This window comes from Crinia signifera, chromosome 19 (assembly GCF_055691185.1).
Source record: "Crinia signifera chromosome 19, ASM5569118v1, whole genome shotgun sequence".
NCBI classification, from domain to species: Eukaryota; Metazoa; Chordata; class Amphibia; order Anura; family Myobatrachidae; genus Crinia; species Crinia signifera.
Window position 1 is genome coordinate 136,680,479 of NC_139226.1, and position 27,831 is coordinate 136,708,309.

The window sequence follows — 27,831 nt, forward strand, 5'->3', positions numbered from 1 at the left end:
TACTACCCACCACCATCCACCTCCCTACTACTACTCATTCCTTACCACCCACCACCATCCACCTCCCTACTACTACTCATTCCTTACCACCCATCACCATCCTCCTCCCTCCTACTACTCATTCCGTACCCTTTACCACCATCCCCATCCTACAACTGCTCAATCCTTACCCCTATTCACCACCATCATATTTCCCCCTATACAGTATATTGTAGATACAATTCTATTCATAAAAAAGCACCATACATACATGGTCACTGCAGAAGGTCAAGTTGTTTATTTTATTGTTGTATTCAGTGTAAAATGCACAAGCCGGACACATTATCTTTTGATTGCAAAATAACATTTACTGTTTAAAAATGTTTAGTTTTTTTTGTTAGATTCAGAATAATTATATTATTTATTATCAGCGGCCATACTAATACTGTGGTCCGGTATCCAGCCACTAATCACTAGGCCACGTACAGCCCCAGTGCACACATACACTGATAGCGCTCATTTTTGTGAGCTATGATATCTGACGCAAACTCTGTATACAATGGCGGAAGCAGGTTCCACAGCATGGTCCTGATGTCTATCATTGCTGTCACCTATAGGATATATATGTATGCAGAGTGATCCCTATGCAATTATTGTACCATTTGCAGTGATTGAGTTTCCCGTGATCCCTACACCCTAATTATCTCCTCCAGATTAAGTCCTGCTGCGGCCAGTAGGCCAAACATCAGTGGTTTCGCCCAGGTCTGTTACACTTCAATCTTCACGCTGCTCTTGGTGACCCGCACTCCATAGAAGCCCTTCCAAGTTTTAGAGTCTTGACCGCCATGCTTGAAAGAAATATAGCGCACCCCAGGGCCATAGTTGGAGAAAGTATGACCGATCTGTAGCGAGAAATAAAGAGAATGAGCAGACGTACAGGTACACAGCAGTTATAGTAATGTGACATTTATGTGACAGATCAGGAATTACACCATGACCAGCTCATACATTCACTGACTAATTACTTCCAGCAAGGTGTCATTATTGGGGGGCTGGACTGCTCTCCCTAATAATAAAGTACCCTCTATTACACTACCTACCGGAACATTCAGCTATAGCAGACAGACCTGTATGTAAGAGCACCATCCTAACACAGCCTTCATCTTAGTATAGGTCATCTACAAGCTAAAAGGGCATGCTGGCCATTGTAGTTCTGCAATACCAGCCGAGTCATATACTCCCTGTTTCTGGTCTATAATGCATCATCATGGGAGATACATTTACAGTATGCCAAGATAATAACAGTACATTAACATTGTTCAAATTTCACTCTACCTACCTCTCTGCTCATACACCTTCCCTCTGGCGCCATTGCCGGGCACCTACCTCTCTGCTCATACACCTAACCTTTGGTGCCAATGGCGGGGACCTACCTCTCTGCTTCTACATCTTCCCTCTGGTGCCAATGGTGGGTACCTACCTCTCTGCTCCTACACCTTCCCTCTGGCGCCAATGACGAGTACCTACCTCTTTGCTCCTACATCTTCCCTCTGGTGCCAATGGCGGGTACCTATCTCTCTGCTCCTACATCTTTCATCTGGCTCCATGGCTGGGCACCTACCTCTCTGCTCCTACACCTTCCCTCTGGCACCTTTGCTGGGCACCTACCTTTCTACTCCTACACCTTCCCTCTGGTTCCAATGGTGGGTACCTACCTTTCTGCTCCTACATCTTCCCTCTGGCTCCATGGCTGGGCACCTACCTCTCTGCTCCTACACCTTCCCTCTGGCACCTTTGCTGGGCACCTACCTTTCTACTCCTACACCTTCCCTCTGGTTTCAATGGTGGGTATCTACCTCTCTGCTCCTACACCTTCCATCTGGTTCCAATGGTGGGTACCTGCCTGTTTCTACACTTTCCCTCTGGCACCATTGCCGGGCACCTACCTCTCTGCTCTTACGCCTTCCCTCTGGCACCATTGCCGGGCACCTACCTCTCTTCTCCTACACCTTCCCTCTGGCACCATTGCAGGGCACCTCCCTCTCTCATCCTACATCTTCCCTCTGGCACCATTTCTGTGCACCTACCTCTCTGCTCCTACACCTTCCCTCTGACACCATTGCCAGGCACCTACCTCTCTGCTCCTACGCCTTCCCTCTGGCACCATTTCTGGGCACCTACCTCTCTGCTCTTACGCCTTCCCTCTGGCACCATTGCCAGGCACCTACCTCTCTGCTCCTACGCCTTCCCTCTGGCACCATTTCTGGGCACCTACCTCTCTGCTCCTACACCTTCCCTCTGGCACCATTGCCAGGTACCTACCTCTCTGCTCCTACACCTTCCCTCTGGCACCATTGCCAGGCACCTACCTCTCTCCTCCTACGCCTTCCCTCTGGCACCATTGCCAGGCACCTACCTCTCTGCTCCTACGCCTTCCCTCTGGCACCATTTCTGGGCACCTACCTCTCTGCTCTTACGCCTTCCCTCTGGCACCATTGCCAGGCACCTACCTCTCTGCTCCTACACCTTCCCTCTGGCACCATTGCCAGGTACCTACCTCTCTGCTCCTACACCTTCCCTCTGGCACCATTGCCAGGCACCTACCTCTCTCCTCCTACGCCTTCCCTCTGGCACCATTGCCAGGCACCTACCTCTCTGCTCCATGGTGGGTTAGATCACCAGATATGATGATGAGCATGTGAGAAGATGATGAGGATGATGCTGCGGTGGCTGCAGTTGTGTCTATGGTATATAAATGGGAATTCACGCCGCCCATGTGCTGTGACCTAGATTGTCAGCTCTGTGCCTGTAGTGACATCAGGTGAATATACACCCAGATACAGCCGTACACCCCCTGCTCACAAACACAAGGAACGTGCTGCAATATGTGTTCTCACTGGCATAAATAATACCCCACCAACCAGCTTCTGCATTGTCTTCGCAATTCGTTTCTACACTTTCCCTCTGGCACCATTGCCGGGCACCTACCTCTCTGCTCTTACACCTTCCCTCTGGCACCATTGCCGGGCACCTACCTCTCTTCTCCTACACCTTCCCTCTGGCACCATTGCAGGGCACCTCCCTCTCTCATCCTACATCTTCCCTCTGGCACCATTTCTGTGCACCTACCTCTCTGCTCCTACACCTTCCCTCTGACACCATTGCCAGGCACCTACCTCTCTGCTCCTACGCCTTCCCTCTGGCACCATTTCTGGGCACCTACCTCTCTGCTCTTACGCCTTCCCTCTGGCACCATTGCCAGGCACCTACCTCTCTGCTCCTACGCCTTCCCTCTGGCACCATTTCTGGGCACCTACCTCTCTGCTCCTACACCTTCCCTCTGGCACCATTGCCAGGTACCTACCTCTCTGCTCCTACACCTTCCCTCTGGCACCATTGCCAGGCACCTACCTCTCTCCTCCTACGCCTTCCCTCTGGCACCATTGCCAGGCACCTACCTCTCTGCTCCTACGCCTTCCCTCTGGCACCATTTCTGGGCACCTACCTCTCTGCTCTTACGCCTTCCCTCTGGCACCATTGCCAGGCACCTACCTCTCTGCTCCTACACCTTCCCTCTGGCACCATTGCCAGGTACCTACCTCTCTGCTCCTACACCTTCCCTCTGGCACCATTGCCAGGCACCTACCTCTCTCCTCCTACGCCTTCCCTCTGGCACCATTGCCAGGCACCTACCTCTCTGCTCCATGGTGGGTTAGATCACCAGATATGATGATGAGCATGTGAGAAGATGATGAGGATGATGCTGCGGTGGCTGCAGTTGTGTCTATGGTATATAAATGGGAATTCACGCCGCCCATGTGCTGTGACGTAGATTGTCAGCTCTGTGCCTGTAGTGACATCAGGTGAATATACACCCAGATACAGCCGTACACCCCCTGCTCACAAACACAAGGAACGTGCTGCAATATGTGTTCTCACTGGCATAAATAATACCCCACCAACCAGCTTCTGCATTGTCTTCGCAATCAGCCAATCAGAAGAAGTGGTGGGGACCATCAGGTGTTGGTGTCTGTGCGCGCATCTCTGCGCAGGCAAATAAGCCCCTCCAGGCATAGCGTCATACGACATATGTGCAGAGACAGGGATAGGTGTGCGTATACCACAGCATCTCCCCTGAGCCGGTAGTGATGCGGATGATATAGTCCCAGATTTATAGGTCCCACATTATATTGCTGTACACGTTGCCACACATACAAAGGTCATGGCTAAGTTGGGTGTACACCCATTGCACAGATACTGTCACCAGCTGTCTCCATATTGTCCTGTTTCCAGGGATTTTCAGCACCTTCAAGGTCATAAATGTGATGTACTTTCCTATACTGAAACCCCATTGTATTGTATTGTATTGTTTTACATCTGGGGAGTCACTGGGCTCTGTTACACCCGGTAGGCATGGATAAGAAGGGGGTGTGGCCTCCCAAGAAGGTGTGTTCTTGTGGCCCGAACACTCTGGGGCGTGTCCAGCTTTCCAAGAGATGTTGAGCTGCTTCTGAAAGTGTAACTGGTTGCACTGCTATCTCCTCCCTAGAGCTACTTATAATGTCACCTCAGAGGCTGACCCCCAGGTTCTGCCTAAACCCCCTAGCGACACCATTACATGACATGAATATAATTCTGGACAAAGAAACTCTATAAAGGATCAGTTCCACCCGAATTACACCCAACATCCAGCACAACATGTGTAATATTCCAGCCTCCCGGATCCCCACTCACCTGGTGCCACTGGTTGTTCGTTGTCTCAGGGATGTTGATCTTGTCGCTCTTGTACTCTGCGATTACCTGGTGATTATCACCTAGAAGCTGCACATCCAACTCATAGACACATCCGCAGTCACTCCGGGAACTGTACCTGCAATTGTCCCATGTACCATGATTACCAATGGGCATTATAGGAGGAGAACTGCCCCATCACACTATACATATACCACATCTGGGGCATATGTGACTATGGGGGGAGAACTGCCCCATCACACTATACATGTACCACATCTGGGGCATATGTGACTATGGGGGGAGAACTGCCCCATCACACTATACATGTACCACATCTGGGGCATATGTGACTATGGGAGGAGAACTGCCCCATCACACTATACATGTACCACATCTGGGGCATATGTGACTATGGGGGGAGAACTGCCCCATCACACTATACATGTACCACATCTGGGGCATATATGACTATGACAGGAGAACTGCCCCATCATACTATACATATACCACATCTGGGGCATATGTGACTATGGCAGGAGAACTGCCCCATCACACTATACATATACCACATCTGGGGCATATGTGACTATGGCAGGAGAACTGCCCCATCACACTATACATGTACCACATCTGGGGCATATGTGACTATGGGAGGAGAACTGCCCCATCACACTATACATATACCACATCTGGGGCATATGTGACTATGGGAGGAGAACTGCCCCATGATACTATACATATACCACATCTGGGGCATATGTGACTATGGGAGGAGAACTGCCCCATCACACTATACATATACCACATCTGGGGCATATGTGACTATGGGAGGAGAACTGCCCCATCACACTATACATATACCACATCTGGGGCATATGTGACTATGGGAGGAGAACTGCCCCATCACACTATACATATACCACATCTGGGGCATATGTGACTATGGGAGGAGAACTGCCCCATCACACTATACATATACCACATCTGGGGCATGTGTGACTATGAGGGGAGAACTGCCCCATCACACTATACATATACCACATCTGGGGCATATGTGACTATGGCAGGAGAACTGCCCCATCACACTATACATATACCACATCTGGGGCATATGTGACTATGGCAGGAGAACTGCCCCATCACACTATACATATACCACATCTGGGGCATATGTGACTATGGGAGGAGAACTGCCCCATGATACTATACATATACCACATCTGGGGCATATGTGACTATAGGAGGAGAACTGCCCCATCACACTATACATATACCACATCTGGGACATATGTGACTATGGGAGGAGAACTGCCCCATGATACTATACATATACCACATCTGGGGCATATGTGACTATGGGAGGAGAACTGCCCCATCACACTATACATATACCACATCTGGGGCATGTGTGACTATGAGGGGAGAACTGCCCCATCACACTATACATATACCACATCTGGGGCATATGTGACTATGACAGGAGAACTGCCCCATCACACTATACATGTACCACATCTGGGGCATATGTGACTATGGGGGGGAGAACTGCCCCATCACACTATACATATACCAGATCTGGGGCATATGTGACTATGGGAGGAGAACTGCCCCATCACACTATACATATACCACATCTGGGGCATATGTGACTATGGGAGGAGAACTGCCCCATCACACTATACATATACCACATCTGGGGCATATGTGACTATGGGAGGAGAACTGCCCCATCACACTATACATGTACCACATCTGGGGCATATGTGACTATGGGAGGAGAATTGCCCCATCACACTATACATATACCACATCTGGGGCATATGTGACTATGGGAGGAGAACTGCCCCATCACACTATACATATACCACATCTGGGGCATATGTGACTATGGGAGGAGAACTGCCCCATCACACTATACATATACCACATATGGGGCATATGTCACTATGGGAGGAGAACTGCCCCATCACACTATACATATACCACATCTGGGGCATATGTGACTATGGGAGAAGAACTGCCCCATCACACTATACATATACCACATCTGGGGCATATGTGACTATGGGAGGAGAACTGCCCCATCACACTATACATATACCACATCTGGGGCATATGTGACTATGGGAGGAGAACTGCCCCATCACACTATACATGTACCACATCTGGGGCATATGTGACTATGGGAGGAGAACTGCCCCATCACACTATACATGTACCACATCTGGGGCATATGTGACTATGGGAGGAGAACTGCCCCATCACACTATACATATACCACATCTGGGGCACATGTGACTATGGGAGGAGAACTGCCCCATCACACTATACATGTACCACATCTGGGGCATATGTGACTATGGGAGGAGAACTGCCCCATCACACTATACATATACCACATCTGGGGCATATGTGACTATGGGAGGAGAACTGCCCCATCACACTATACATATACCACATCTGGGGCATGTGTGACTATGAGGGGAGAACTGCCCCATCACACTATACATATACCACATCTGGGGCATATGTGACTATGACAGGAGAACTGCCCCATCACACTATACATGTACCACATCTGGGGCATATGTGACTATGGGGGGGAGAACTGCCCCATCACACTATACATATACCAGATCTGGGGCATATGTGACTATGGGAGGAGAACTGCCCCATCACACTATACATATACCACATCTGGGGCATATGTGACTATGGGAGGAGAACTGCCCCATCACACTATACATATACCACATCTGGGGCATATGTGACTATGGGAGGAGAACTGCCCCATCACACTATACATGTACCACATCTGGGGCATATGTGACTATGGGAGGAGAATTGCCCCATCACACTATACATATACCACATCTGGGGCATATGTGACTATGGGAGGAGAACTGCCCCATCACACTATACATATACCACATCTGGGGCATATGTGACTATGGGAGGAGAACTGCCCCATCACACTATACATATACCACATATGGGGCATATGTCACTATGGGAGGAGAACTGCCCCATCACACTATACATATACCACATCTGGGGCATATGTGACTATGGGAGAAGAACTGCCCCATCACACTATACATATACCACATCTGGGGCATATGTGACTATGGGAGGAGAACTGCCCCATCACACTATACATATACCACATCTGGGGCATATGTGACTATGGGAGGAGAACTGCCCCATCACACTATACATGTACCACATCTGGGGCATATGTGACTATGGGAGGAGAACTGCCCCATCACACTATACATATACCACATCTGGGGCATATGTGACTATGGGAGGAGAAGTGCCCCATCACACTATACATATACCACATCCGGGGCACATGTGACTATGGGAGGAGAACTGCCCCATCACACTATACATATACCACATCCGGGGCACGTGTGACTATGGGAGGAGAACTGCCCCATCACACTATACATGTACCACATCTGGGGCATATGTGACTATGGGAGGAGAACTGCCCCATCACACTATACATATACCACATCTGGGGCATATATGACTATGGGGGGATAACTGCCCCATCACACTATACATATACCACATCTGGGGCATATGTGACTATGGGAGGAGAACTGCCCCATCACACTATACATATACCATATCTGGGGCATATGTGACTATAGGAGGAGAACTGCCCCATCACACTATACATGTACCACATCTGGGGCATATATGACTATGGGGGGATAACTGCCCCATCACACTATACATATACCACATCTGGGGCATATGTGACTATGGGAGGAGAACTGCCCCATCACACTATACATGTACCACATCTGGGTCATATGTGACTATGGGAGGAGAACTGCCCCATCACACTATACATATACCACATCTGGGGCATATATGACTATGGCAGGAGAACTGCCCCATCACACTATACATGTACCACATCTGGGGCATATGTGACTATGGGGGGAGAACTGCCCCATCACACTATACATATACTACATCTGGGGCACATGTGACTATGGGGGGAGAACTGCCCCATCACACTCTACATATACCACATCTGGGGCATATGTGACTATGGGGGGATAACTGCCCCATCACACTATACATATACCACATCTGGGGCATATGTGACTATGAGAGGAGAACTGCCCCATCACACTATACATATACCACATCTGGGGCATATGTGACTATAGGAGGAGAACTGCCCCATCACACTATACATATACCACATCTGGGGCATATGTGACTATGGGGGATAACTGCCCCACCACACTATACATATACTACATCTGGGGCATATGTGACTATGGGAGGAGAACTGCCCCATCACACTATACATATACCACATCTGGGGCATATGTGAATATAGGAGGAGAACTGCCCCATCACACTATACATATACCACATCTGGGGCACATGTGACTATGGGAGGAGAACTGCCCCATCACACTATACATATACCACATCTGGGGCATATGTGACTATGGGAGGAGAACTGCCCCATCACACTATACATATACCACATCTGGGGCATATGTGACTATGGGAGGAGAACTGCCCCATCACACTATACATATACCACATATGGGGCATATGTCACTATGGGAGAAGAACTGCCCCATCACACTATACATATACCACATCTGGGGCATATGTGACTATGGGAGGAGAACTGCCCCATCACACTATACATATACCACATCTGGGGCATATGTGACTATGGGAGGAGAACTGCCCCATCACACTATACATATACCACATCTGGGGCATATGTGACTATGGGAGGAGAACTGCCCCATCACACTATACATATACCACATCTGGGGCATGTGTGACTATGAGGGGAGAACTGCCCCATCACACTATACATATACCACATCTGGGGCATATGTGACTATGGCAGGAGAACTGCCCCATCACACTATACATATACCACATCTGGGGCATATGTGACTATGGCAGGAGAACTGCCCCATCACACTATACATATACCACATCTGGGGCATATGTGACTATGGGAGGAGAACTGCCCCATGATACTATACATATACCACATCTGGGGCATATGTGACTATAGGAGGAGAACTGCCCCATCACACTATACATATACCACATCTGGGACATATGTGACTATGGGAGGAGAACTGCCCCATCACACTATACATATACCACATCTGGGGCATATATGACTATGGGAGGAGAACTGCCCCATCACACTATACATATACCACATCTGGGGCACATGTGACTATGGGAGGAGAACTGCCCCATCACACTATACATATACCACATCTGGGGCATATGTGACTATGGGGGGAGAACTGCCCCATCACACTATACATATACCACATCTGGGGCATATGTGACTATGGGGGGATAACTGCCCCATCACACTATACATGTACCACATCTGGGGCATATGTGACTATGGGGGGATAACTGCCCCATCACACTATACATATACCACATATGAGTCTTATGTGACTATGGGGTGCGAACTGCCCCATCACACTATACATATACAACATCTGGGGCATACGTGACTATGGGAGGAGAACTGCCCCATCACACTATACATGTACCACATCTGGGGCACATGTGACTATGGGAGGAGAACTGCCCCATCACACTATACATGTACCACATCTGGGGCATATGTGACTATGGGAGGAGAACTGCCCCATCACACTATACATATACCACATCTGGGGCACATGTGACTATGGGAGGAGAACTGCCCCATCACACTATACATGTACCACATCTGGGGCATATGTGACTATGGGAGGAGAACTGCCCCATCACACTATACATATACCATATCTGGGGCATATGTGACTATAGGAGGAGAACTGCCCCATCATACTATACATATACCACATCTGGGGCGTATGTGACTATGGGAGGAGAACTGCCCCATCACACTATACATATACCACATCTGGGGCACATGTGACTATGGGAGGAGAACTGCCCCATCACACTATACATATACCACATCTGGGGCATATGTGACTATGGGGGGAGAACTGCCCCATCACACTATACATATACCACATCTGGGGCATATGTGACTATGGGGGGAGAACTGCCCCATCACACTATACATATACCACATCTGGGGCATATGTGACTATGACAGGAGAACTGCCCCATCACACTATACATGTACCACATCTGGGGCATATGTGACTATGGGAGGAGAACTGCCCCATCACACTATACATATACCACATCTGGGGCATATGTGACTATGGGAGGAGAACTGCCCCATCACACTATACATATACCACATCTGGGGCACATGTGACTATGGGAGGAGAACTGCCCCATCACACTATACATATACCACATCTGGGGCATATGTGACTATGGGAGGAGAACTGCCCCATCACACTATACATATACCACATCTGGGGCATGTGTGACTATGAGGGGAGAACTGCCCCATCACACTATACATATACCACATCTGGGGCATATGTGACTATGACAGGAGAACTGCCCCATCACACTATACATGTACCACATCTGGGGCATATGTGACTATGGGGGGGAGAACTGCCCCATCACACTATACATATACCACATCTGGGGCATATGTGACTATGGGAGGAGAACTGCCCCATCACACTATACATATACCACATCTGGGGCACATGTGACTATGGGAGGAGAACTGCCCCATCACACTATACATATACCACATCTGGGGCATATGTGACTATGGGAGGAGAACTGCCCCATCACACTATACATATACCACATCTGGGGCATGTGTGACTATGAGGGGAGAACTGCCCCATCACACTATACATATACCACATCTGGGGCATATGTGACTATGACAGGAGAACTGCCCCATCACACTATACATGTACCACATCTGGGGCATATGTGACTATGGGGGGGAGAACTGCCCCATCACACTATACATATACCACATCTGGGGCATATGTGACTATGGGAGGAGAACTGCCCCATCACACTATACATATACCACATCTGGGGCATATGTGACTATGGGAGGAGAACTGCCCCATCACACTATACATATACCACATCTGGGGCATATGTGACTATGGGAGGAGAACTGCCCCATCACACTATACATGTACCACATCTGGGGCATATGTGACTATGGGAGGAGAACTGCCCCATCACACTATACATATACCACATCTGGGGCATATGTGACTATGGGAGGAGAACTGCCCCATCACACTATACATATACCACATCTGGGGCATATGTGACTATGGGAGGAGAACTGCCCCATCACACTATACATATACCACATATGGGGCATATGTCACTATGGGAGGAGAACTGCCCCATCACACTATACATATACCACATCTGGGGCATATGTGACTATGGGAGAAGAACTGCCCCATCACACTATACATATACCACATCTGGGGCATATGTGACTATGGGAGGAGAACTGCCCCATCACACTATACATATACCACATCTGGGGCATATGTGACTATGGGAGGAGAACTGCCCCATCACACTATACATGTACCACATCTGGGGCATATGTGACTATGGGAGGAGAACTGCCCCATCACACTATACATATACCACATCTGGGGCATATGTGACTATGGGAGGAGAAGTGCCCCATCACACTATACATATACCACATCCGGGGCACATGTGACTATGGGAGGAGAACTGCCCCATCACACTATACATATACCACATCCGGGGCACGTGTGACTATGGGAGGAGAACTGCCCCATCACACTATACATGTACCACATCTGGGGCATATGTGACTATGGGAGGAGAACTGCCCCATCACACTATACATATACCACATCTGGGGCATATATGACTATGGGGGGATAACTGCCCCATCACACTATACATATACCACATCTGGGGCATATGTGACTATGGGAGGAGAACTGCCCCATCACACTATACATATACCATATCTGGGGCATATGTGACTATAGGAGGAGAACTGCCCCATCACACTATACATGTACCACATCTGGGGTATATATGACTATGGGGGGATAACTGCCCCATCACACTATACATATACCACATCTGGGGCATATGTGACTATGGGAGGAGAACTGCCCCATCACACTATACATGTACCACATCTGGGTCATATGTGACTATGGGAGGAGAACTGCCCCATCACACTATACATATACCACATCTGGGGCATATATGACTATGGCAGGAGAACTGCCCCATCACACTATACATGTACCACATCTGGGGCATATGTGACTATGGGGGGAGAACTGCCCCATCACACTATACATATACTACATCTGGGGCACATGTGACTATGGGGGGAGAACTGCCCCATCACACTCTACATATACCACATCTGGGGCATATGTGACTATGGGGGGATAACTGCCCCATCACACTATACATATACCACATCTGGGGCATATGTGACTATGAGAGGAGAACTGCCCCATCACACTATACATATACCACATCTGGGGCATATGTGACTATAGGAGGAGAACTGCCCCATCACACTATACATATACCACATCTGGGGCATATGTGACTATGGGGGATAACTGCCCCACCACACTATACATATACTACATCTGGGGCATATGTGACTATGGGAGGAGAACTGCCCCATCACACTATACATATACCACATCTGGGGCATATGTGAATATAGGAGGAGAACTGCCCCATCACACTATACATATACCACATCTGGGGCACATGTGACTATGGGAGGAGAACTGCCCCATCACACTATACATATACCACATCTGGGGCATATGTGACTATGGGAGGAGAACTGCCCCATCACACTATACATATACCACATCTGGGGCATATGTGACTATGGGAGGAGAACTGCCCCATCACACTATACATATACCACATATGGGGCATATGTCACTATGGGAGAAGAACTGCCCCATCACACTATACATATACCACATCTGGGGCATATGTGACTATGGGAGGAGAACTGCCCCATCACACTATACATATACCACATCTGGGGCATATGTGACTATGGGAGGAGAACTGCCCCATCACACTATACATATACCACATCTGGGGCATATGTGACTATGGGAGGAGAACTGCCCCATCACACTATACATATACCACATATGGGGCATATGTCACTATGGGAGAAGAACTGCCCCATCACACTATACATATACCACATCTGGGGCATATGTGACTATGGGAGGAGAACTGCCCCATCACACTATACATATACCACATCTGGGGCATATGTGACTATAGGAGGAGAACTGCCCCATCACACTATACATATACCACATCTGGGGCATATGTGACTATGGGAGGAGAACTGCCCCATCACACTATACATATACCACATCTGGGGCATATGTGACTATGGGAGGAGAACTGCCCCATCACACTATACATGTACCACATCTGGGGCATATGTGACTATAGGAGGAGAACTGCCCCATCACACTATACATATACCATATCTGGGGCATATGTGACTATGACAGGAGAACTGCCCCATCACACTATACATGTACCACATCTGGGGCATATGTGACTATGACAGGAGAACTGCCCCATCACACTATACATGTACCACATCTGGGGCATATGTGACTATGGCAGGAGAACTGCCCCATCACACTATACATGTACCACATCTGGGGCATATGTGACTATGACAGGAGAACTGCCCCATCACACTATACATATACCACATCTGGGGCATATGTGACTATGGGGAGAAAACTGCCCCATCACACTATACATATACCACATCTGGGGCATATGTGACTATGGGAGGAGAACTGCCCCATCACACTATACATATACCACATCTGGGGCATATGTGACTATGGGGGAGAACTGCCCCACCACACTATACATATTAGGGATGGGTAATCATATGATGTTTCATCGGTAACATCGGATTTATGGTTTCAATGTTCGATGTTTAACCCTGCTATGTTGAGGATCCAATGTTTCATCAACATCGCTAGATTTCTCCCCCGATGTTTTTCTCAATCTTCCAATGTTTTTTCTTTTGTGTGTCAATGTGTGCTGCTTTCAATGCTTTTGCAGCCAGCTCACTCTCTCCTTGATTTATATTCATTAAAATCTTAAGAGACTGATAAAAAACATTAACAAACATGGCAGTATCACTGCTGGCTGGGCTTTCATATGTGTGTGTGGCTGTGTGCTGCTGCTGTGGTTGGTAGCTGACAGTGAAAGACAGTCTGGCCAGCCATTCAGCAGCAGCACACAGGACAGCCCCACCCCTGCCTCACTGCAACTGGTGCTGTTAGTGAGTCACTGTTACTGTCTACTGTGGTGTTTCTAGCACAGGTCTGGTTTGCATATCAGTGCTGATATACAGACCACACTGTGCTAGAAGCACTACAGCAGACAGCGACACTCCAGGCAGGGTTTTCAAAGATAGTGGGTGCTAGAATAAACAGTATAATATGAAAGTCACTAGTAGTGACATTGTGGTGAACTCCCTACATATTTATTTATTTATTTATTAATAGTTTCTTATATAGTGCAGCATATTCACTTGCGCTTTACAATAGGAGACAGTGATACAACAAACTGGGTATTTACAGTCAGTCAAAGGTATGAGGGCCCTGCTCGCAAGCTTACAATCTATCAATTGATTTATTATTATGCAGCAAGCATATCACAGCACCTTACAAAGGGCCTGATTCAGTTGTGGATGCAGACATTTGCACAGTTTATTTCTTTGAAATGAAATGTCAGTCACACTGCACATGTGCAGTGATTTATTAGTAACAGTGGACGCAGATACTGAGTGACAGGTACAGTAGTTTCTATTTGAGGGAGGGGATGGGGGCTGTTTTTTCAAATGCAGATGTGTTTCAAACATTAATTTGCAGTTGCACTGGCTCCAGCATCTTTGTTCTGATGGTTATTCTAAGCAACAATAGGGTTGCTCAGATGTTTGATGTTCTCAATGTTGCATCTTTTATACTTAAGTTGTGGATTTGAGAGAGCAACTGCATCCACCTCTGAATTAGGCCCAAAGTTTTTGTATATTAAAACAATCGTGATAAACTTATTTAAATTAAAGTTTTTTTTTCAATGTACTATGTGATTGTTCTATGTAGTATGTTCTATGTTGCACTGTGTGTACAGTTTTTTTGTTATTTTCTATGATCAACATAAGTTGCTACAGTTAAAAATCTAGGTAAAAATAGCAGATTGTGAGTTGTTGCAATAAAGGTTTGATAGTTAATGCTTCATGTTTTTTTCCTTCCATAACAAATTTGATTTACCACAAAACATGAGTCCTACATCCATTGTGTGTGTATAAACTGTAAGCCTCCAACAAGATAAACTTAATAGAGGGATTATTTATCATTTCAGAAGCTTATTAGTGTATTCTATGCTTTGGTAACCAGTTTATTTAAAAAAAACATTGAAACATCGGTTAACATCGGTTAACATCGGGTTCACAGTACCAATGTTTAGGTCTAAATGATGTTTTGCATTCAATGTTGAAAAACATCATTTGACCGATGTTTTCTTTCGATGTCCCATCCCTAATACATATACCACATCTGGGGCATATGTGACTATGGGGGGAGAACTGCCCCATCACACTATACATATACCACATCTGGGGCACATGTGACTATGGGAGGAGAACTGCCCCATCACACTATACATATACCACACCTGGGGCACATGTGACTATGGGAGGAGAACTGCCCCATCACACTATACATATACCACATCTGGGGCATATGTGACTATGGGAGGAGAACTGCCCCATCACACTATACATATACCACATCTGGGGCATATGTGACTATGGGAGGAGAACTGCCCCATCACACTATACATATACCACATCTGGGGCATATGTGACTATGGGAGGAGAACTGCCCCATCACACTATACATATACCACATCTGGGGCATATATGACTATGGGAGGAGAACTGCCCCATCACACTATACATATACAACATCTGGGGCATATGTGACTATGGGAGGAGAACTGCCCCATCACACTATACATATACCACATCTGGGGCATATGTGACTATGGGGGGAGAACTGCCCCATCACACTATACATATACCACATCTGGGGCATATGTGACTATGGGAGGAGAACTGCCCCATCACACTATACATGTACCACATCTGGGGCATATGTGACTATGGGGGGATAACTGCCCCATCACACTATACAAATATGCAGTCAGTGTGGGGGGAGAGGATATGCATTAGGTAGTGGGGGGGATATGCAATAGGTGGGGTGGAATATGTAATAGATGGGGTGGGAATATGCTGTAGGAGGGGTTGTATGCAGTAGGTGGGGGGCAGTGCCATTGCTTGTGACCGCTGCAGGGCCTGTGCCCCTGTGCAAAGCTGGTATTGTCAGAATTGAATAATGGGTATGTGACCATGATTATAGCAGCCACATCTGGGTGACTTACAGGTATAGTCAGTGGTTAAAGTGGGGGGGGAACTGGGTGGAACTGAGTTCCACCACCTCTAATGGTAGGGGGAACTTAGTTCCCCCTCCACCACAGTCCTGCATAGTAATTCCAACAGAAAACCTGTCCCAACGACTTCCTTTTCTGTCAAGGCGTATGTGATGTCATCCTGTCACTGACACTGACGTGAAGAAAGCCACTAAAAGAAGCAGGATTTGTGCATGCTGAAGACAATATGTTCTCCTTATACATATATGTGTGACATACAGTACATGTATAAAGAGTACTACTGTGTAGCGTAACTTGAATAAGGGACACTGCTGTGTGTCATAATGTGATTACTATGTGGTGTAATATGAATCAGGGACACTACATGTGGCATAATTGGAATTGGGACACTATTGTCAGACTACCTTCCCTTTATAAAGCATGGCAGGTAAAGCACAAATTTGTTGTTTGTAGGGGGGTGCTGAAAACCCTGGCACTGGCCCGATCTCATCTCAGTTGGGGGCTCGCGCGGGCGGGAGGGGGGGGGGGGTATGCGCATGTGAAATGAGTTCCACCACCTCTCCAGGACCACTTTAAGCCCTGGGTATAGTCACTTTGTTTGGTTGCCATGTTGTACAGCGCTACTGTCACTACAGAGCCTCTCATCTTACCAGTCGCTGACCACAATGCACGGCTGGTTCTTGTCCAATATCTCCTTGGTAAATCCTTCCTGCAGGAGATTAATGAGCTGAGATTTGCTGCACCACCTGAAAGTGACAATGACATAGAAACACAGCGGTCATCAGAACTGTGTATTCGGGAAATGATGAGTGTTGTAATTATGAGCTAAAACTGTCCCTAGTCAAACCCAGTCTCTCCCACACCACATGTCGTGTTCTCCCAGTCTCTCCCACACCACATGTCGTGTTCTCCCAGTCTCTCCCACACTCCACGCTGTGTTCTCCCTGTCTCTCTCACACCACACTCCGCGTTCTCCCAGTCTCTCCCACACCACACACCGTGTTCTCCCAGTCTCTCTCACACCACACACCGTGTTCTCCCAGTCTCTCCCACACCACACACCGTGTTCTCCCAGTCTCTCTCACACCACACACCGTGTTCTCCCAGTCTCTCCCACACCACACGCTGTGTTCTCCCAGTCTCTCCCACACCACACACCGTGTTCTTCCAGTCTCTCTCACACCACACACCGTGTTCTCCCAGTCTCTCCCACACCACACGCTGTGTTCTCCCAGTCTCTCCATCACACCACGCGCCGTATTCTCCCAGTCTCTCCCTCACACCACGCACCGTGTTCTCCCAGTCTCTCCATCACACCATGCGCCGTGTTCTTCCAGTCTCTCCCTCACACCACGCTCCGTGTTCTCCCAGTCTCTCCCTCACACCACGCGCCCTGTTCTTCCAGTCTCTACATCACACCACGTGCCGTGTTCTCCCAGTCTCTCCATCACACCACGCGCCGTGTTCTTCCAGTCTCTCCCTCACACCACGCGCCGTGTTCTTCCAGTCTCTCCCTCACACCACGCGCCCTGTTCTTCCAGTCTCTACATCACACCACGCGCCGTGTTCTCCCAGTCTCTCCATCACACCACGCGCCGTGTTCTTCCAGTCTCTCCCTCACACCACGCGCCGTGTTCTTCCAGTCTCTCCCTCACACCACGCGCCGTGTTCTTCCAGTCTCTCCCTCACACCACGCGCCGTGTTCTTCCAGTCTCTCCCTCACACCACGCGCCGTGTTCTTCCAGTCTCTCCCTCACACCACTCGCCGTGTTCCAGTCTCTCCCTCACACCATGCGCCGTGTTCTCCCAGTCTCTCCCTCACACCACGCGCCGTGTTCTTCAAGTCTCTCCCTCACACCACTCGCCCTATTCTTCCAGTCTCTCCATCACACCACGCGCCCTGTTCTTCCAGTCTCTCCATCACACCACGCGCAGTGTTCTTCCAGTCTCTCCCTCACACCACGCGCCGTGTTCTTCCAGTCTCTCCCTCACACCACTCGCCGTGTTCTTCCAGTCTCTCCCTCACACCATGCGCCGTGTTCTCCCAGTCTCTCCCTCACACCACGCGCCCTGTTCTTCCAGTCTCTCCCTCACACCACGCGCCCTGTTCTTCCAGTCTCTCCATCACACAACGCAGCCTGTTCTTCCAGTCTCTCCATCACACCACGCACTACCATCTCTTGCCCAGTTTTTTTATGTAGTGGGGGTTTCTGTAGTAAGTTCCATATGGGTGATGATCAATCTGCAATGTAAACACTAAGCTGCTAGGGCGTTAACTAAGCGTTGTGGGGGTGCGATCCAACCGACCCAAAACATGGTAACCCTGCACCTGGCTTCACAGTGATGCATCCTGAGGGCGGGACCCGGCAGATATAATACTAGTAATCTAATGTCATGACTCTGACTCCCCAATGTTCCGCATCTCCTGTATCATTAGTTTCTACCATGGAAAAAGTGCAGATTCCTTATACAATGAAATACATGGGGGGAGAGAGAGAGAGTGGGATTGCAAGATTCCATTCTGAAGAAGCCGCTGACCCAACCCCAGGCGGAGAAACGCATAAGTCGGAAGTACTCGGAACTGGGACTACCTCATACGCTATAGTATATTGTACCGGACTACATTTTAATTGGATCAGAAATAACTCTTACAGCAATTATAGTCAGGAATGTATATACAAGAAATGTCACCAAGACCATATTATACCTACGGCACTGACTGTGGTGAGGTGTGAGACCTGCATCACTTTATACCTCCTACTATCTGCACAGTACAGAATGTGCTGTGTCACCCCCCCCCCCTCTATATCAGCAGCACTGTGCCCCCCCCCCCTCTATAACAGCAGCGCTGTGCCATCCTCCCCCCTCTATATCATCAGCACTGTGCCCCCCCTCTATATCAGCAGCGCTGTGCCATCCCCCCCTCTATATATCATCAGTGCTGTGCCGTCCTCCCCCCCTCTATATCGGCAATGTTGTGCCATCCTCCCCCTCCCCCCTTTATATCAGCAGCGCTGTGCTGTCCTCCCCCCCTCCCCCTATATCTGCAGAGCTGTGTCCTCCTCCCCCCCTCTATATCAGCAGCACCATGCCATCCTCCCCCTCTATATCAGTAGGGCTGTGCTGTCCTCACCCCTCTATATCAGCAACACTGTGCTGTCTTCCCACTCTATATCAGTAGGGCTGTGCTGTCCTCAACCCTCTATGTCATCAGTGCTGTGCCGTCCACCCCCTCTATATCAGCAACACTGTGCAGTCCTCGCCCCTCTATATCAGCAGCGCTGTGCCGTCCTTTCCCCCTGCCCCCCTATATCGGCAGCGCTGTGTCCTCCCCCCCACTATATCAGCGCCCCCTCTTTATCAGCAATGCTGTGCCATCTTTCCCCCTCCCACTCCCTTTATATCAGCAGTGCTGTGCCATCCTCCCCCCTCTATATTATCAGTGCTGTGCCACCCCCCCCCCCCTCTTTATCAGCAGCGCTGTGCCGTTTCTCCCCCATCCCCTCTATATCAGAAGTGGAGCCCGGATCCTGTCCCTGTTCATTGCACAAACCATCACTGCAGGAGAGGGTGCAGGGGACATCGCAGGCCAAACGCACAGGCCCTGTAGCAGTTTCACCCCCTGCTCCCTCCATGGTTACACCACTGATTATAGTATAGCGCTGCAGCAGCCGATCCTACAGTATGTAAGCCAATGGTTATTGGTATCACTGTGGATACAATGCACTTACTCAAAGGATGTAGCAAAGTATTTCTTTGCTGAATTAGATGGGAAACTTGCTCCACAGCCTCCGGGAACATCCTCAACTTTCCACCCGTCTCCTCCATTCTCAATGTCCTTCCATTGCGCCAGCCCCTCTGTAACACAGGGCAAAGGGTCAGATAATCCCCTGATAATGTATAACAGGGAATAAAGAGAGCGCTGGGGAGATTGGGGTGTGGCCTGGTTAGGTTACACATGGTCACATTGGGTTGAGGTGTGGTCTGTGTAGTATAGGAGTGGTCTTGGTAGATTGGGCATGACGTTGTGGCCTGAATAGATTGGGCATGGTCTGAGTGGAGATTGGGTATGGTCTGGGTAGGTCGGGTGTGGTCTGGGCAGGTTGGGTGTATTTTCAGGGTATACTAGTTGTGGTCTCTACAGCTAAACCTGGGGGTTATTCAGACCTGCTCGCACAGCTGCAAATACGCAGGTCAGGCAGTTATCGAATGACTGCGCATGCGTACAGATTGTAATGCGTGAGGCCATCCTGCAAAATAATCCATTAGCAAGCCACTTGCAAAATGATTGACAGGGAGCTAGCAATTGTGGGTGTTACCCATCCATTTTTAGGAAGGTCTGTGACATCAGCTCCTCCCCCGATCAGTCTCCTATCACAGCCGCTGAGTAAGTCCTGGGCTACGCACACACTGGGGAACCATTACATGGGGAGTGCCTATTATCTGGCATTTAGTGTTACATATTTATTACATATATGTTCATTCTAGGGGGAAGCCTGTCTCCACAGCAGATGTTCACTGTGTGCCCCCCAGTAGTGCCCCAGTTCACTGTGTGCCCACCAGTAGTGCCCCAGTTCACTGTGTGCCCCCTAGTAGTGCCCTAGTTCACTGTGTGTTCCCCTAGTAGTGCCCTTGTTCACTGTGTGCGCCCCTTGTAGGGCCCTAGTTCACTCTGTGCCCCCTAGTAGTGCCCTAGTTCACTGTGTGCCCCGCAGTAGTGCCCTAGTTCACTGTGTGCTCCCCTTGAAGAGCCCTAGTTTACGGTGTGCCCCTAGTAGTGCCCTAGTTCACTGTGTGCCCCGCAGTAGTGCCCTAGTTCACTGTGTGCTCCCCTAGTAGTGCCCTAGTTCACTGTGTGCTCCCCTTGAAGAGCCCTAGTTCACTGTGTACCCCCTAGTAGTGCCCTAGTTCACGGGGTGCCCCCTAGTAGTGCCCTAGTTCACTGTGTGCTCCCCTAGTAGTGCCCTAGTTCAATGTGTGCCCCCTAGTAGTGCCCTAGTTCACTGTGTGCCCCCTAGTAGTGCTCTAGTTCACTGTGTGCCCCCCAGTAGTGCCCCAGTTCACTGTGTACCCCCTAGTAGTGCCCCAGTTCACTGTGTGCCCCCTAGTAGTGCGCTAGTTCACTGTGTGCTCCCCTTGTAGAGCCCTAGTTCACTGTGTGCCCCCTAGTAGTGCCCTAGTTCACTGTGTGCTCCCCTAGTAGTGCCCTAGTTCACTGTGTGCTCCCCTTGAAGAGACCTAGTTCACGGTGTGCCCCCTAGTAGTGCCCTAGTTCACTGTGTGCTCCCCTAGTAGTGCCCTAGTTCACTGTGTGCCCCCCAGTAGTGCCCCAGTTCACTGTGTGCCCCCCATTAGTGCCCCAGTTCACTGTGTGCCCCCTAGTAGTGCCCTAGTTCACTGTGTGCTCCCCTAGTAGTGCCCTAGTTCACTGTGTGCTCCCCTTGTAGAGCCCTAGTTCACTGTGTGCCCCCTAGTAGTGCCCTAGTTCACTGTGTGCCCCCCTAGTAGTGCCCTAGTTCAATGTGTGCCCCCTAGTAGTGCCCTAGTTCACTGTGTGCTCCCCTAGTAGTGCCCTAGTTCACTGTGTGCTCCCCTAGTAGTGCCCTAGTTCACTGTGTGCTCCCCTAGTAGTGCCCTAGTTCACTGTTTGCCCCCTAGTAATGCATTAGTTCACTGTGTGCCCCCTAGTAGTGCCCTAGTTCACTGTGTGCCCCCTAGTAGTGCCCTAGATCACTGTGTGCTCCTCTAGTAGTGCCCTAGTTCACTGTATGCTTCTAGTAGTGCCCTAGTTCAATGTGTACCCCCTAGTAGTGCCCTAGATCATTATGTGCTCCTCTAGTAGTGCCCTAGTTCACTGTGTGCTCCCCTAGTAGTGCCCTAGTTCACTGTGTGCCCCCTAGTAGTGCCCTAGTTCACTGGGTGCTCCCCTAGTAGTGCTCTAGTTTACTCTGTGCCCCCTAGTAGTGCCCTAGTTCACTTTGTGCCCCCTAGTAATGTCCTAGTTCACTGTGTGCCCCCTAGTAGTGCCCTAGATCACTGTGTGCCTCCTAGTAGTGCCCTAGTTCACTGTGTGCCCCCTAGTAGTGCCCCCGATCACTGTGTGCTCCTCTAGTAGTGCCCTAGTTCACTGTGTGCTCCCCTAGTAGTGCCCTAGTTCACTGTTTGCCCCCTAGTAGTGCCCTAGTTCACTGTGTGCCCCCTAGTAGTGCCCTAGTTCACTGTGTGCCTCCTAGTAGTGCCCTAGTTCACTGTGTGCCCCCTAGTAGTGCCCCCGATCACTGTGTGCTCCTCTAGTAGTGCCCTAGTTCACTGTGTGCCCCCTAGTAGTGCTCTAATTCACTGTGTGCCCCTTAGTAGTTCCCTAGTTCACTGTTTGCCCCCTAGTAGTGCCCTAGTTCACTGTGTGATCCCCTAGTAGTGCCCTAGTTCACTGTGTTCCCCCAGTAGTGCTCTAGTTAACTGTGTGCCCCTTAGTAGTGCCCTAGTTTACTGTCTGCTCCCATAGTAGTGCCCTAGTTCACTGTGTGTTCCCCTAGTAGTGCTCTAGTTTACTCTGTGCCCCCTAGTAGTGCCCTAGTTCACTTTGTGCTACCTAGTAATGTCCTAGTTCACTGTGTGCCCCCTAGTAGTGCCCTAGATCACTGTGTGCCTCCTAGTAGTGCCCTAGTTCACTGTGTGCCCCCTAGTAGTGCCCCCGATCACTGTGTGCTCCTCTAGTAGTGCCCTAGTTCACTGTGTGCTCCCCTAGTAGTGCCCTAGTTCACTGTTTGCCCCCTAGTAGTGCCCTAGTTCACTGTGTGCCCCCCTAGTAGTGCCCTAGTTCACTGTGTGCCCCCTAGTAGTGCCCTAGTTCACTGTGTGCCCCCTAGTAGTGCCCTAGTTCACTGTGTGCCCCCTAGTAGTGCCCTAGTTCACTGTGTGCCCCCTAGTAGTGCCCTAGTTCACTGTGTGCCCCCTAGTAGTGCCCCCGATCACTGTGTGCTCCTCTAGTAGTGCCCTAGTTCACTGTGTGCCCCCTAGTAGTGCTCTAATTCACTGTGTGCCCCTTAGTAGTTCCCTAGTTCACTGTTTGCCCCCTAGTAGTGCCCTAGTTCACTGTGTGATCCCCTAGTAGTGCCCTAGTTCACTGTGTTCCCCCAGTAGTGCTCTAGTTAACTGTGTGCCCCTTAGTAGTGCCCTAGTTTACTGTCTGCTCCCATAGTAGTGCCCTAGTTCACTGTGTGTTCCCCTTGTAGTGCGCTAGTTCACTGTGTGCCCCCTTAGTAGTGCCCTAGTTCACTGTGTGCCCCCTAGTAGTGCCCTAGTTCACTGTGTGCCCCCTAGTAGTGCCCTAGTTCACTGTGTGCCCCCCTAGTAGTGCCCTAGTTCACTGTGTGCCCCCTAGTAGTGCCCTAGTTCACTGTGTGCCCTCATAGTAGTGCCTCTAGTTTACATTGTACCACACAGTGCACCCAATTCATATTACAGTGCCCAAAGTTAACATTATGCCACATTGTTATGCCACCAGTACACATGCAACACACTTTTATACCTTCATCTATTCATTGTATCATGGAAAAGGTCTGCACTGATCTCCTCATTGTCAGCATAGAACCCATGCTAGACACCTGTTATACACCTGTGCACCCTTCCCTCACCTGTACTGCATACCTGCTCTAAGGAGGTGCAGATCATGGAAATACAAAATACTGCACATGCATGCACATACAGAATTTACAAACAAACGCCCTTCTCAGTTCTAAATGATTCTATATACTATGCTCGATATACAGTATATAGTATAATAATGCTACATAGAGAAAATCAAACCCCAATAACCATGAACCATTCCATAATAGAAAGGATCGGTATTACCTTCCCCGCTGCTGTTCTTGATGAGATTTCTCGCCATTGTTCTGGATGTAGCTGTGAATGTGGATGTCTGGACACGCTCTGCTCTCTGTACCGGAAATGCACCTGGTTAGTCCTGGACCTGACCGTTCACCAACACAAGTGTAACAAGGACTATCCCTAATTGTGTCTGATATATACAGAATGCGTATAGTTATCATCCTGTACTGCCCCAGCATATAGATGTAACGCTGCCCCCTATATGTTATACACACATAGACACGTACTACCCCAGTATATAGATGTAACACCGTCCCCAATAGGTTATACTCACATAGACACGTACTACCCCAGCATATAGATGTAACACCGCCCCCTATAGGTTACACTCACATAGACACGTACTACCCCAGCATATAGATGTAACACTGCCCCCTATAGGTTATACTCACATAGACATGTACTACCCCAGAATATAGATGTAACGCCACCCCCTATAGGTTATACTCACATAGACATGTACTACCCCAGCATATAGATGTAACACTGCCCCCTATAGGTAATACTCACATAGACACATACTACCCCAGCATATAGATGTAACACTACCCCCTATAGGTTATAATCACATAGACACGTACTACCCCAGTATATAGATGTAACACCGCCCCCTATAGGTTACACTCACATAGACACGTACTACCCCAGCATATAGATGTAACACCGCCCCCTATAGGTTACACTCACATAGACACGTACTACCCCAGCATATAGATGTAACACTGCCCCCTATAGGTTATACTCACATAGACATGTACTACCCCAGAATATAGATGTAACGCCACCCCCTATAGGTTATACTCACATAGACATGTACTACCCCAGCATATAGATGTAACACTGCCCCCTATAGGTAATACTCACATAGACATGTACTACCCCAGCATATAGATGTAACACTGCCTCCTATAGGTTATACTCACATAGAGACATATACTAACCCAGCATATAGATGTAACGCTGCTCCATATAGGTTATACTCACATAGACACGTACTACCTAAGCATATAGATGTAACGCTGCCCCCTATAGGTTATACTCACATAGACACTTAATACCCCAGCATATAGATGTAACGCTGCCCCTATAGGTTATACTCACATAGACACGTACTACTCCAGCATATAGATGTAACGCTGCCCCCTATAGGTTATACTCACATAGACACCTACTACCCCAGCATATAGATGTAACGCTGCCCCCTATAGGTTATACTCACATAGACACATTCTACCCCAGCATATAGATGTAACGCTGCCCCCTATAGGTTATACTCACATAGACACGTACTACCCCAGCATATACGTGTAACACTGCCCCCTATAGGTTATACTCACATAGACATGTACTACTCCAGCATATAGATGTAACACTGCCCCCTATAGGTTATACTCACATAGACACGTACTACCCCAGCATATAGATGTAACTCTGCCCCCTATAGGTTATACTCACATAGACATGTACTACCCCGGCATATAGATGTAACACTGCCCCCTATAGGTTATACTCACATAGACATGTACTACCCCAGTATTTAGATGTAATGCTGCCCCCTATAGGTTATACTCACATAGACACGTACTACCCCAGCATATAGATGTAATGCTGCCCCCTATAGGTTATACTCACATAGACATGTACTACCCCAGTATTTAGATGTAACGCTGCCCCCTATAGGTTATACTCACATAGACACCTACTACCCCAGCATATAGATGTAACACTGCCCCCTATAGGTAATACTCACATAGACATGTACTACCCCAGCATATAGATGTAACACTACCCCTATAGGTTATACTCACATAGACACCTACTACCCCAGCATATAGATGTAATGCCGCCCCCTATAGGTTATACTCACATAGACATGTAATACCCCAGCATATAGATGTAACGTCGCCCCCTATAGGTTATACTAACATAGACACGTACTATCCCAGCATATAGATATAACACTGCCCCTATAGGTTATACTCACATAGACACCTACTACCCCAGCATATAGTTGTAACATTGCCCCCTATAGGTTATACTCACATAGACACGTACTACCCCAGCATATAGATGTAACGCTGCCCCCTATAGGTTATACTCACATAGACACCTACTACCCCAGCATATAGATGTAACGCTGCCCCCTATAGGTTATACTCACATAGACACCTACTACCCCAGCATATAGATGTAACGCTGCCCCCTATAGGTTATACTCACATAGACACATACTACCCCAGCATATAGATGTAACGCTGCCCCCTATAGGTTATACTCACATAGACACCTACTACCCCAGCATATAGATGTAACGCTGCCCCCTATAGGTTATACTCATATAGAGACATGTACTACCCCAACATATAGATGTAACACTGCCCCCTATAGGTTATACTCACATAGAGACGTACTACCCCAGCATATAGATGTAACGCTGCCCCCTATAGGTTATACTCACATAGAGACCAGCAGCTGGTGATGTGCAGGACGGCAGGTAATCAGGACCTCTAGAATGAACAGCTCCTGGGTAATCTGACACATGCTGTCGGCTCTCTCCTCTTATAAGGCTGCTGACAGCAGATTTCACAACCTCCCCCATCATCCCTCCTCCTACAACTCTCATTTTGGAGAAAAATACCAGAAAACTGCATTCTCAGAAAAGGTAATAGCCCTAGGTATGGGAACCTGTTCTCAGGAATCTTGTTTCAGTGCCGTCTGCAAAATGTTCTTTCACTGACAGGCACTTTACAAGGT

At 48.6% G+C, this 27,831-nt stretch overlaps 1 protein-coding gene across 1 annotated transcript; it reads right to left on the reverse strand.

Moving 5' to 3' along the window:
* Window positions 1-254: 254 nt before the first annotated feature.
* Window positions 255-27,831, reverse strand: LOC146043054 (F-box only protein 2-like). The gene is made up of 6 exons (XM_083163440.1): window positions 27,536-27,831; window positions 25,042-25,126; window positions 20,919-21,045; window positions 17,838-17,933; window positions 4,714-4,849; window positions 255-881 (listed from the first exon to the last, which is right to left on the reverse strand). The coding sequence occupies exons 1-6, from the start codon at window positions 27,698-27,700 to the stop codon at window positions 747-749; spliced, it is 744 nt and encodes a 247-aa protein (XP_083019566.1). The 5' UTR covers window positions 27,701-27,831; the 3' UTR covers window positions 255-746.

Bases quoted from the DNA above. Each gene is read 5' to 3' on its own strand.
- LOC146043054 (XM_083163440.1), bottom strand. From the start codon at position 27,700: ATGAGAGTTGTAGGAGGAGGGATGATGGGGGAGGTTGTGAAATCTGCT. The intron at 21,046-25,041 runs GTAATACCGATC...CCTGTGTTACAG, and splicing joins CAAGAACAGCAGCGGGGAAG to AGGGGCTGGCGCAATGGAAG. The intron at 882-4,713 runs GTGAGTGGGGAT...TTCTCGCTACAG, and splicing joins CGAACAACCAGTGGCACCAG to ATCGGTCATACTTTCTCCAA.